Source organism: Excalfactoria chinensis, chromosome 2 (assembly GCF_039878825.1).
Source record: "Excalfactoria chinensis isolate bCotChi1 chromosome 2, bCotChi1.hap2, whole genome shotgun sequence".
Taxonomy (NCBI): domain Eukaryota; kingdom Metazoa; phylum Chordata; class Aves; order Galliformes; family Phasianidae; genus Excalfactoria; species Excalfactoria chinensis.
The window spans coordinates 36,987,106-36,999,607 of record NC_092826.1 but is presented as its reverse complement, the minus strand read 5'-3'; the positions used below and the strand labels follow the sequence as shown (position 1 = coordinate 36,999,607).

At 36.4% G+C, this 12,502-nt stretch overlaps 1 protein-coding gene across 1 annotated transcript in view; it reads left to right on the top strand.

Annotated features, from left to right (window-relative positions):
- RP1 (RP1 axonemal microtubule associated) overlaps positions 1 to 12,502 on the top strand; it is a 208,576-nt gene that overhangs the window by 112,992 nt on the left and 83,082 nt on the right. Inside the window, exons 28-30 of the mRNA XM_072328072.1 lie at positions 6,399 to 6,553; positions 7,199 to 7,277; positions 12,405 to 12,486. Of these exons, the coding sequence (XP_072184173.1) occupies positions 6,399 to 6,553; positions 7,199 to 7,277; positions 12,405 to 12,486 (316 nt within the window). The remainder of the gene's footprint in view (positions 1 to 6,398; positions 6,554 to 7,198; positions 7,278 to 12,404; positions 12,487 to 12,502) is intronic.

Genomic DNA, 12,502 nt, shown 5'->3' with positions numbered 1-12,502 from the left:
TTTGTACAAACAAAAAGTTTCAATTTGCATTTCTCCTGCTCTGCCATGAGCAGCTTCTGAAAAGTCCTCTCATGGTTCTTAAAGCTACAATGAATAGATAACACCAGACCCTTTTCCTACACATATCTTATGTTTATATACCTAAGTACTGAGGCTGAACATGGAAAGACCTTATGGCTTGAATTTCCATAATTTCCTTAGGATAATTACATCTATTAAATCACTCCAAATTTTCCATGTATGTTTTTTACAGTATTGCTCTAAATACTATGCGTAAATGAAAGCTTATATTAGAAACTCTGAATCTGTAGTTGAAATGTCTTCAGTTGATAGGATTTTTGTATTTATAACTCCTCAAACAGTCTGTGCTTTACTTATGGGCAAGACAGTACCTCTCAAACAGTATCAGCCATTAAGAATTTGTACCCTTTTAGACTTAATACTGCGCCAATCCATATTTTACCCTTCTGTCACGGCAAAATGCCAAATATTATTTCAGCAGATCAGGTGGCGAGTACTAAATGATAAAATCCTATGACAGAGATTCAGTCTCTGTTTAATGAATCCAAAGTAAAGTGATAATTTCATCAAAGCAAGAATATCATAGGGAACCAAGGAGCCTGGAGCAGTATTGTGTTGCAGTGTCTTGGATCACCAATCTTAGATGAGGACTGGATAGAAAAAGTCCTACAATTTTAACGTTGTATAGCAATTACTGTCTCTCTATGTTTTGTGTTCATTGGCCAATTTGTATGTTTGTGCTGGCACACTGACAGGAGTGGATTCGTGCAGTGAAGCAGTAGGCGTTAAAAACTCAGTGAGCTGAGAAATCAGTGGTCTCACCACGAGCTTTAAAGGGGAAGTAAGTTTGGGCTCATTCTGACTGCCAATTTCTGGCAAGATCATCTTAATTCCTTTCCTGGAATGTTTAGTTTAGTTTCATCCAAAAAAAACAAAAACAAAACCAAAAACAAACAAACAAACGACAACAACAAAAAAAAACCTATTGTTTTTCTCTAAAATCAGCAAGCAAGAAAGAAATAAGGTGGGCCAACCAGGGAATTCAGTTTCTTGATTCAAATTAATGTGCTCTTGTAAGCACTCTGGTATCATTGGGCTCAGCTGCAATGCGGAGGAAACCTATTTAATGTATGAATAATGTGATAGTTCTATACACCTGAAATTCCTCTACTCTTAAATGAAAATCTAAATTAATGACTCCTTATTAAAATTACTCTGGAAAGTACTAACAGTGGGTCAGTAACTTGTACTAAGCCAGTGTGAAAATACAAATATTTCTGCCATGAAAGCTTTTCTGCTATTCTTACTGATAAATTCTTCTTCAACCCTATTATGATTATTATTTTCTCATCTCAAAACATATCAAAATATTTATATATAGTCTTTAATGCTGAACAAATTTTGTCGCTTGTGACTGAATTCTGTACATTGCTTCTTCATAAGAAAATGAGAGATATATTCTGTGCTTACAAGATGGGGGTCAAAATAACTTGCCATTGGTGAATGATTAGAAATATACCTTATCTTCTACACCGGAATCCCTGATTCAGGGTTCTTTAATTTGCATTTTGTTGCCCTCATATGCCCTTAGTTCACATTTTTTTTTCATGACCACAGAAACAGAGCTTCCTTTCTTTCTCACTTTTGTCCAGGTAGTTCATGTTCATGAAAATGTTATCAATAGAAGCCAGAAGCTGGAGTTGGAAAATAACAAAACACCAGAGGTCTCAAGATAATATCTCAAGCAGTAGCAGTAGTGTATTTTTACAGACTAAGAGACTATAGATTTGGAATTTATACACTGACTGTTCAGTAACTCTTATACTCCTTTCGGTGTTGAGCACCTGTGCCATTTTTAAACGTGGTTGTTATACTGATTTGGTGTCTGTCTATTGTACAACCATTCAGAAGCTCACCACCTCCATCTGAAAACACTTTCTTTCTCCTCTTTCTACTATTTCATCTACGCATCCATGTCTCAGAGTTTTCTGTTTGATTATTAAGCTTGTCTTTATCAACCATTTTACGAATTTATAAATCTCAATCTCTTACTTTCCAAAAGGTCATTTTATTTTCTAGTGAGGGCTACCTGAGATTTCTTCCAGACATTCCGTGTTAATTAATCCTCTTACATCCTTTATCAAAATTATTACATTTTTCAGGATATTCTATCTCTCTGATGTGCCCTGCATTAGATTGAGCAGCCTAACTGTGAGTCTAACAGGTCCCTCTGAATGCTGAAACTGTATTTCATGGCTTCTGTTCAATAGTTGCCTTTATATTTTTCAACGTTTTATTTCTTTCTTTTGCCTATTTTTTTTAATCTTTATATATATATATATATATATATAAATATTAAATATATAAAATTAAATATATTATATATATATATATATATTGCCATCTCAGTTTTCTGTTGATGTAGTTTCATTAAATCAGTAGCATATAGTAAAGTGAAAATGCTGCTGCAGAGGAAAGGAACAGTCCATAGAGCTGTAATTCTTAAAGTTGTGTGGTTGCTTGTTCTAACTGCTGTGAAGCATGTCTCTATTTCAGATATTGCAGATTAGAGTAGATCAGTTTCTCAAAGGAAATGAAACCAAATACAAAGGCTGAACATACTTTCTAAGGTCTTGTTTTACCACACACACACAAGAAATAATGAACAGAAAACTACAAACAAGCAAATTTCACATATGGTGAGTTTTGTTATCTCAGCAGTGTATTCAACTGATAGGTTTGTTCTCCAGACTTGGTTGTATCTGTCTGAAGTGTTCATCAAACAGCTGGTATGCCTTGCCTTAACCTGCTACATAGTGACATGTATTGTCATTATATTTAAGCAATCCCTAGCTCAGCAGCCATTAACACTAACATCTTTTGCAGATATTCTGCAATGTAGAGGAACTACTTGACAGTTTGAAAAAATTGTATCTGGTCAAGTTACTCTGTACCTACGTTGCCATTTGCAGAGAAAATATTTAACCTGTGCAATCTATTCAGTGAAAGCTTATCTTATGTCCAAAAGTTTACTGTAGTGGCATGTGCAAGACATTTTTGGAGAATATTTTCCTTGCCTTTCATTTGGCAACTGTGAGGGTTTTTTTTCTTTGAAACTGTGTGTTTTCTATAAAATATGTAGGTACATACAAGAAAGCTAAGGTAAAGGAGCATTCCATTTATTATCCTAATACAGCAGCCTAACTCATAGAGTGTTGTTATTTTATATTAAAAACATCAAAGTATAATCTGGTCTTTTTGTTAAGAAGGTTATTTTCTAAATAATGCAGATTGTGTAGCCTAAATAAATGCCAGATCTAACATTCTCCAGATGGTGTGAGATGTATAGATGCAAAGAAAATGGAAAATATTTTTCAGTTCTTTACATTTCAACATGTACATGTTTTCTACTTCAGACTGAATTATTTAGGCTTGTGGCAATGGAATGTGCTTGATTAGATCATTATCATCTCTCTGGTTACCAGAGAGAAGTACAGAGCTACAAAAGGATCTGTCATTTATTTAGCTTCTAATATCTTTGTGTTGTGTTCTAATTGTCTCTTCTGTTCTCGTATTTCCTGTTCTTAATCCATTTGGTTTGGTGTCCCTCGAGAAAGGAAAAAGAAACAAACAGACACATTTGTATTCCCTTCTAGTAATCATTTATTCTTAAGAGGTTTCTTAAAATTGCCTTGACTATGTTTTAAAGTAGTAGTTACCAATATGGAAATTTTACAGTTTTGATCATGGGAATTACTTGTAGGTGTAAATAATATAGATACCAGTCTTTGTGTATAAACAGTCATAGCACAGTCAATCTTTCCCTAGCTAAGCCCTTTCCTTAGCTCCCACTGATATTTTCCTCTTTCAGAATGACAATGTAAGAATGTAAAAGCATGAAGGAGACTTCATGCTGATCCATAGTGCCTTCCTCTGCAGGTCATCTAGCTCTATTATTAAAATGGATGGCAATACTGAATATAATTTTTAGGTTTTCTTTTGGAAATGTGATCTCTCACCTTCCCCACTCCCTGAAAAGAATTTGTCCCATTCATGATTGGTGTGACTCTTTGCTTTCTAGAATGTGTCCTTTCATTGCATATTGTCACCCATTGTCCTCTGGCCTTTGAATAATGTCTTGCTTCTCTAGTATTCTCCTGTTATTAAACTATATGCAGTATGAATATAGCAAAAGTGATGATAAAATGTTATGAGTACTCAGCATCACCTTGGGCACTGTGGGTAGATTCAGGAGCTTCAATGTAAGAAGGACATAAAGCTATTAAAGAGCCACCAGAGGAGGGCTGTGAACATGGGGAAGGGTCTAGAGGTTGAGGTGTATGACAAGCATCTGAGCATCCTGGGTCCTAATGGTGGCTGCAGCTCCTCACAGGGAGTGGAGGGGCAGCACTGAGTTCTGCTCTATGTGACACTGACAGGGCCCGAGGGAGCATGAAGCTGGGGATTAGGGATTGCACCAGAGACCAGTGGACATGGAACGGGCTGCCCAGGGCTGCAGACACGGGCCCAAGTGCCAGAGTTCAAGGAGTGTTTGGGCAACTGTTTCACATATAGGGTTTGATTTTTATGCGATTCTCTGTGAAGCCAGGGTTGAACTCATTGATCTTTGTCAGCCCCTTCAAAACTGAAATATTCTGTAGTTTTATGAGTCTAAAACTCTATGATATAAAATGACATTTGAATATATAACTTAACTATGCAAATTAATAGATCAGTTTCTTCTGTTACTTCCTAGCCATACCTCACATTTTTTGTTTTAACATAATTTGTTCTGTGAGAAACCTTAAGACTTTTTTGGAAATGTGTATTGTGGTGATTATTCGTATCTCAGGCTGTATGGTGACATAGCAGTGCAGGGATGTGAGAGCTGCAATGAATGGTTGGAAGTGTAGAAAATAATAAAATTGATTGGGACACTTTACTACAAATTTGAGACACAGTTATAATAGTGACATTGGGCTGGAGACAGTGTCCTTTCTGGTTCAGGATTATTTCATATGAATTAAAAGTTTTTTAAAATTTCTTAAGCACACTGTCTGTCATCAACATTTCCTACCTACTTTTGAATACATCTGGGGATATTTTCTGCCCTTCAGTGTTTGCCGTATTATTTTACTACCTCTTTAAATATTCTGCTGGGAATCAGAAATTACTTGTTCAGTGCTATGATGTTTAACTCTTATAAGTTGCCTTGGGGTCCAGTGAATGAAAATTTAAAGAAATGCAAGATTCTACTCTTTGGTAGTGTAAGAGTAATACAACTTAACTATCTGTAGGATTTTTTTTCCAGTATCAAGCTTTTTCTGTTTTCAACCTAGTTCTGTCTTAAAGGTAGTGTTACTGGGACTGTCGTTACCTTTATTTCAGAAGTGCTATAAAATTTTCCTTTATTGAAATGGGGATCTCCTCAATGATCTAGGAGATAGAAGCAGAAGTGACCAGCTGTGAATATAGAAACATTGTAAGGAAAATTTGCCATTAAAATGTAAATAGGAACATTTTGTTAGTCAGAATGAGAAAAAATGCAATGAAATATAATAGTATGTAATTATTACAAATAGTTATTTTTAATATAAATATGCTTATCTGGTATACAGTGATATTACTGTGGTGAAAAATGCATTAATATAGTAATTCTGATTTATATTCTTTAATTCCTTGTAGATTTTTTTTTTTATGTGTAAGACTTTTTTCTAGACTAGAACAAGAGACATTAAAAAGTTGTAAATATCTTTAAATTCAGAGCTTTCTTCAAAAGAGTAGTGTCCACTTGTGATAAATGATGAAACATTCAAAAGCAGGGTGGGTGTCTACCTATAGACGAGGAAATCTATTCATGTTCTTGTCCACCATTGCATGTGAGGTGGAAATCTAAAATTACTGAGGTTTATTATTACTATTCTTGTTATTAAATCATATTAAGGTTATGCATCAGAAAATTCTGTTTTGCACAAATCTGGAAGTTGACAGTGTCTTGGTACCACTGAAATGTAGCTGTTGTCTGAGACCACTCTAAAGGAGCAGGTCTCCAGATAACTTGACAAGAATGATTTTGCAAATTATGTCCTGAAATCATGAATAGTAAACATAGAATGAGAGAAGAAAATGGACCACAAGAGAACTTTTACTTGATAGACTGCTTTGAGTGGATGGACTGATATACTCAGCATAAATGCAAAGTTTAGTGTTTTCAGGTTTTTTGTGTGCCAAGAATTATGAGGTTTGAACCTACAAGGGACAGACATGGATAACTGTTACTAATTCCAAACTTGTGTCCTTCTGGCCAAATTTTGATGAGTAAGCTTTTGTATCTTGTGTAAACTATAAGGATAATTTCAAGCTTTTTCTTCTTCTAGTGCTTGTGTATGAGATCCATGTACACACAGGTGCTAAACTTGGTGCTGAATCAGATTTTAATGTTTATATCAATCTTATTGGGACAAGAGGAGATGCTGGCAAAAGGAAGCTCCATAGATCTAAGAACAATAATGTAAAGTTTCAACATGGGCAGGTGAAGTAAAATCAATACTACTTCTTATCAGTAAAAGTAGATTGTGGCTTGCAAACTGTTTCTTTGTCATGCATAAACATCTTTTTACTTATTTTAATATAAGTAGCTTGCTGTTTTCTTGTATATTTTCATTATTCAAAGTTATATACAGAATTACATAATGTGAATAATATTTATCTCTTGATTTTGGAATAATTATTTTCTGAAAGCACTGAATAGTAGAATTTATGTTGTGTGGATTATTTCTATTAGACATACAGATAAAATAGTAAAAATACCACTTTTGTTATCCTGAGCAGATCATTATGAACCTCTAATTGACCTCTAAATCCTTATTCCTAAGAATTTTTCTAGTCTTGGTGAGGCAGAAAGAACTGTAGAGATGACCAGAATATTCTTTGAATTTAATCACTGTGTCATACCAAAGGAATCAAGTGCTTTTCTGTGGAGTATCTTTTAAGGTGCTCCTCACCTTGGAAAATTTTCTTACATTTGTCCTGTCTGGCCAAGACCATTATAAAAAACTCATATTTGTTTTGCAAAAGGAAAAAAAAAAATAACTATACTCTTACACAATGAATGCTGTGCTTATACAATGGTAGCTGTGGTTATGACCTTTGTTATTTTCCCTGTGTGCTTCCACAGATGGATATTTTCTTCATAAAGGCTGTCTCACTTGGAGACTTGGAGAAAGTTCTGATTAGCTGCGATGGAGCTGGTCCAGGTAGGATTTTACTTCCTAGAGACCAATCTCTTTTCAAGTCCTTTTTAAACATAACACATGTTATTTATATTGCATCCTTCATTCAGAATGGGACAGAAGGTCTTACTGTGATAAAAAGTCTTCCTGCAGGGCAATCACAGTGATGGGATGGTGAAAAACAGTGGTAATGGTCAGTAAAGAGGAAACATATTTAATGTCAAATAATCCACTCTGTTTTCAAGTTCATTTATAACAGAACTCAATTCATTTGCATATAAAAAAAAATAATGAAATTGTTGCTTACAAAAGTGAAATAATCTTTCATTACACAGAGTAAATACCAAAGGGAATAGAAATAAAGATGTTCAACATCTGCTTTACTACCAATCAAATTTTGAATAGCTATAGCCTTATTTCTTTGCTACTTTGGGTAATGGGAGAAGATTTTGTTATTAATTTAATCAGTGTAAGTCAATATAGACCTGCTCCAGTATGTGGCATTGCATTCATCTTGTAGTGTTTTCAGCAAAAAGAATTTTGCATTGAGAATACTTTTTTATATAGGCCCAATAAGTTGCACATTGAAGAGAAGGCTAGTATTTAAAAGCATTGGAGATGTAAATACTGCAAATATGTTCGCAGGTTAGAGACACTTTTCATAGAAAAACAGAACGGCCTGGGTTGAAAAGGGCTTCAAAGATCATTTAGTTTCAGCCCTCCTGCTGTGAGTAGGGTTGCCAACCACTAGACCAGGCTTCCCAGAGCCACATCCAGCCTGGCCTTGAATGCCTCCAGGGATGGGCCATCCACAACTTCCTTGCACAACCTGTTCCAGTGCGTAACCACCCTCTGCATGAAAAACTTCCTCCTAATATCTAACCTAAATCTCCCTTGTCTCAGTTTAAAACCATTCCCCTTTAAGTCATTTCCTCCTTTTAAAAATTCAGAAATGTTTTTAAAGCTGCTCAAGGCCACAATTGATACTAGGTAAGGAAAAGACCTTCACTCTCTCCTAAAACAGCCTCAAGCAATGCCCAGTGTAGTGCCTGTTCTGTCCAAGACACTGAGCAGACTTTTTCCTATTACATAATTAATTACTATTAGTGTTTGGCCTTGGTGTAGGGTCTAAATCTGATTCTCAAATCTTTGTAATTCTCTAGGTTTTACTGTCTTCGGCAACACAAAAGCTTGTACCTGAGAGTTCCATACTCTGTAAAGCTAGTACATAACAGAAAAATCAGTGTGAGAGTCTACCTTCACTACCTTTCCCCAGTACACATCATATATTCTCCAACTCTTCCCTCAATTCTCCCACTGTAGGCATCATAGCTATCTCACAGGATATTACAAATCTAGATTTCAAATGGTTTTCAAAATCTCTCTAATTGGAGATTGATCTAAACAGAAACATGGGTTTAATTCCTTATTTGATAACATTTATGCCTAGGTAATAAAATTGTTTGTACTCAGTACAGACAGTTCTCACAAGTTTTTATTTTGTCCCATACTAACCTGAAATAAGCCTGACATGACAGGAAGTGGGGTAAGGCAATGGATGAGAGCTAGAATACTTCCAGTAATTCAGGAGAGAGGCCATCTGCAGAAACAGTCATTTGTGGGTGAGAAGAAGGAATAAATGTTCCTTTAGAGATGGGGCTATCCACTGCTCTAATCATATCACCTGCTTGAATGATAGGGCAGAAGGTCTTTAGTCTTAATTTGGGAACTATCCTGGAATCATGAAATATTTGCTTTCTTTAGTGTAGGAGAGACCTCTGTAAGGTTTAGGATCAGAGTCATAGTCAGTTTTTGCAGGTTTCTTTGCATGGCTGGCAAATGTTCCTGTAATCATCTGGTCTATGTGCCTTTGGGAACATAGCTTTCACAGTGTCAGAGTATTTGGACCCTACTACAATGCAGTGTCCCTTCTGGAAAGTCTACTGGAAGGCTCCTAGACTACAAGGCATAAATCTCTAACAGCTGCAGTGACTGAATAAAGACAAGGAACTTTATGTTACACAACAGGGCTCTGATGTTGACTGAGTGTGAGTCACTAGATGATGTCTTATTTGCTGAAAGATTCATCTCCTTCCATACATTTCCATATATTTGTACAATTAGTGCCTTTCTTCCTTTTTATGTTTCAAAGTGACCGATCTATCTGTTTGCTTGTGAATCTTGGCCAGGCCAGTATGCTATTTCCAATGAGAGAACATCCAAGATCTGGTTGAGATATAGGAGGATGATAGAGGAATCTTGCTGAGGGTCCTAATATGCCATGGGTCTGAATCATGAACTTCAGTTCTGCTCCATGCATTTACCCTTTCCACGGAATGGAGATGGCTGACTTCTAGGGACTTCCAGACCTGGGTGCAGCCAGGAAGGCACAGTTTGCTGTGCTGTTTGCTTCTGACCAAAATATCCCTCATGCTGCTCTACTTCAGTATGCTAACAAATAATGGTATGACTTGTGAAACAAATCACAGAATCACAGCATCACAGAATCACAGAATTGTAGGGGTTGGAAGGGACCTCTAGAGATTATCGAGTCCAACCCACCTGCCAAGGCAGGCTCCCTACATCACATCACACAGGTAGGCATCCAGGCGGGTCTTGAATATCTCCAGAGAAGGACACTCCACCACCTCCCTGGGCAGCCTGTTCCAGTGCTCCGTCACCCTCACTGTAATGATAATGATTAGTTGTGAGCAGTGTAGACACAGTGAAAACATGGTATGTGAAAACAGCTTTCAAGGAGAACTATACAAGTCGCTAGGTTGATTATTGGAAGTGGTCTAAAAGAAGGGAATGTATGTGGCAGTTGTTACCACTGTTCTGTTATTAGCAAGACTGTGTCATATTCCGATGGCCAGCCCCATTAGTTCAGAAAGGGACTCAGCACTCACACAGGCAAAAACAGGACCAATGGCCTCAGCCCATTCCCTTCTCCAACTGATCAGAATGGTAGTCTGTAAATATAACCCTTTTGTATATATGTAGATATGAGGCACCTAGTAGCTGGTCTGAGACACTCAGTCTTCCCAGTAATGGCTCTGAATCCTCACTCTCCTCAGCTGCTGGCATCTGAGCCAGCCAGACCCGGGGGCCCAAATATCCAATCCAGCTGCAGGTAGAGATTCAGATCTCCAAGCACACATAGACACTTCACTAGATCCATGGACTCTGGATCCCTCCAGTAAATAGAAACACACCTTGACACACACGTGTCTCTCAGGCAATACCTTACACTCAGCAGTCTTGCTGTCAGTTGGCACAGACTTCCTGGTTCCCAGAAGGTCATTAATTCACATCCCTGGTTTCCAGGCCACTTCACCTACTCTTTGGATAGTCCGTCTTGATGTTTGTGATATAACACACCCTGACCTACAAGTGCTCACTCCTTCATTTAGAGATACCACATGAACCCCTGTGACCTGTTGTGTGAATCCATTGGCTGCTGCTGAGACCTACACACGCACATGGGATAGGCTTCTTTCTCGGGGTCCCGTGATAAGTCTGATGCTTCTGTAGGCAGAAGTGCCTGTCTGTCTAAAGGGTGCTCTGAGCAGCTGTGCCTCTCCCACTGATGCATTGGATGGGTTTCATATCAGGTGGATAGTTTTCCTGAAACAGCCCTGTGAGGAGTCGTATCAGAATAAGTACTTGTATTCCAATATGTGAACTGCTTCTTCTGTGTTCTTGTGAGAAGAGATGAGCCTTTAATCACATAGAATCGCGGAGTCATAGAATCATTTATATTGATGATCTTTAAGAGTAACCAACACTGTATAATTCTAAACATGTACGCTGTAGAGTCAAAAGTCAGTGAAATAGAATATGGAAAAGAAATGGAAAACAGATAGAATAACAAGATTATTAATAATTTTCTTGCACAGTTTTTCTGTGTTTGCTAATATATGCTTTTTTATCAATGAAAATTATAAACACTTTGCTTGCCAGTCCTATATTTTTCTCTATCTGGCAGAGATAAAGCTCTGTGAAAAAGAAAACAAACAAGCAAGCAGACAAAACCAAGACTGGAATAATGCCCTGTCTATTAATTAATGGGAAATGCTATTTCTTTGGTAAAATCAAGTTCTTAAACATTTTTTCCTATCAGTGTAGTAGGCCAGTAGCAGTCATACCTCAGTCTTACTCTTATGCTGATGAATGTATTTATTACTTGAAAAATAGCCTAGGAATGTCTGTTTGTTTTTGCTTTTCTCTGTTTAAATTACTAATATTTACAATTTTCATACAACCTAAAAGTGTGTTAAAACTTACGAAGCTTTACTGGTAAAAGTCACTTTTCTGACCTACTTAATTATGATATTTAATATTAAAAAAAAAAAAAAAAAAAAGTGTTCTGTAAATAAGGCTCTTTCCTCTCTTTAGAGGACTAAAATAAACAAAAGTATACCTTTGAAATATAGACTTCTAAAATGGAAATTTGGAAAGCTTTTTGAGGAGGCTTGCCACATATTCAGTAGAACACCTTCTGTTTGCTTTTAGCATGTTTATTTATATCCGAATTGTTAATCGAATGTTCATGCAGACTTATGTATATTTTGACTTTGTAGTTTATGCAAATGAACGTATACTGTAAAATCTAAGGCATATAATTTTCAGAAGCTAAGGAGGAATACATGCAAATGGGAACAGTAGATATGATCTATCTTTTAATTAATACTGTTATGTAGAGTAACTTCACTCACAAAGGAGCAAATAATGTAGCAGTCACACATATCTCATTTAACTGCATAAGCAAATTTGTCCTAACATCCTTGTACCTGATCACTAGGAATAAGAAGATGTAGGCTGGGATGTGAATGGTGTTGGCAGATGTATGCATATGCTTGTTTCCAAGCAAAAAAAAAAAAAATAAAAAAAAAAAAATCCCATCCCCCCCTAAAATTACAACAGAGCAAGATGGAGAAGAGTCAACATAGTAGATCTTGAAATAGGCAGAGAATAATAGAGCTTTCATTGTGTTAATTTACTCATTTAGTTGGACTCTGTCCTAATAGGAAGAGTTTTTCAGATGAGAAATATCATCTAGGCCATTTTTTTCTTGTATTATTATTATTACTATTGTTATTATAACAAGTACATTATTTCAGATGATAAACCTTTGTTATTTCAACACAGGTAAGGGATGGTTCTTGGAAAAGATCGTCATTAACTATAAAGAAGGAAAGGAAGGGAAAGAGGTTGTATTTCCTTGTAACAGGTATGTTATTTGTGGC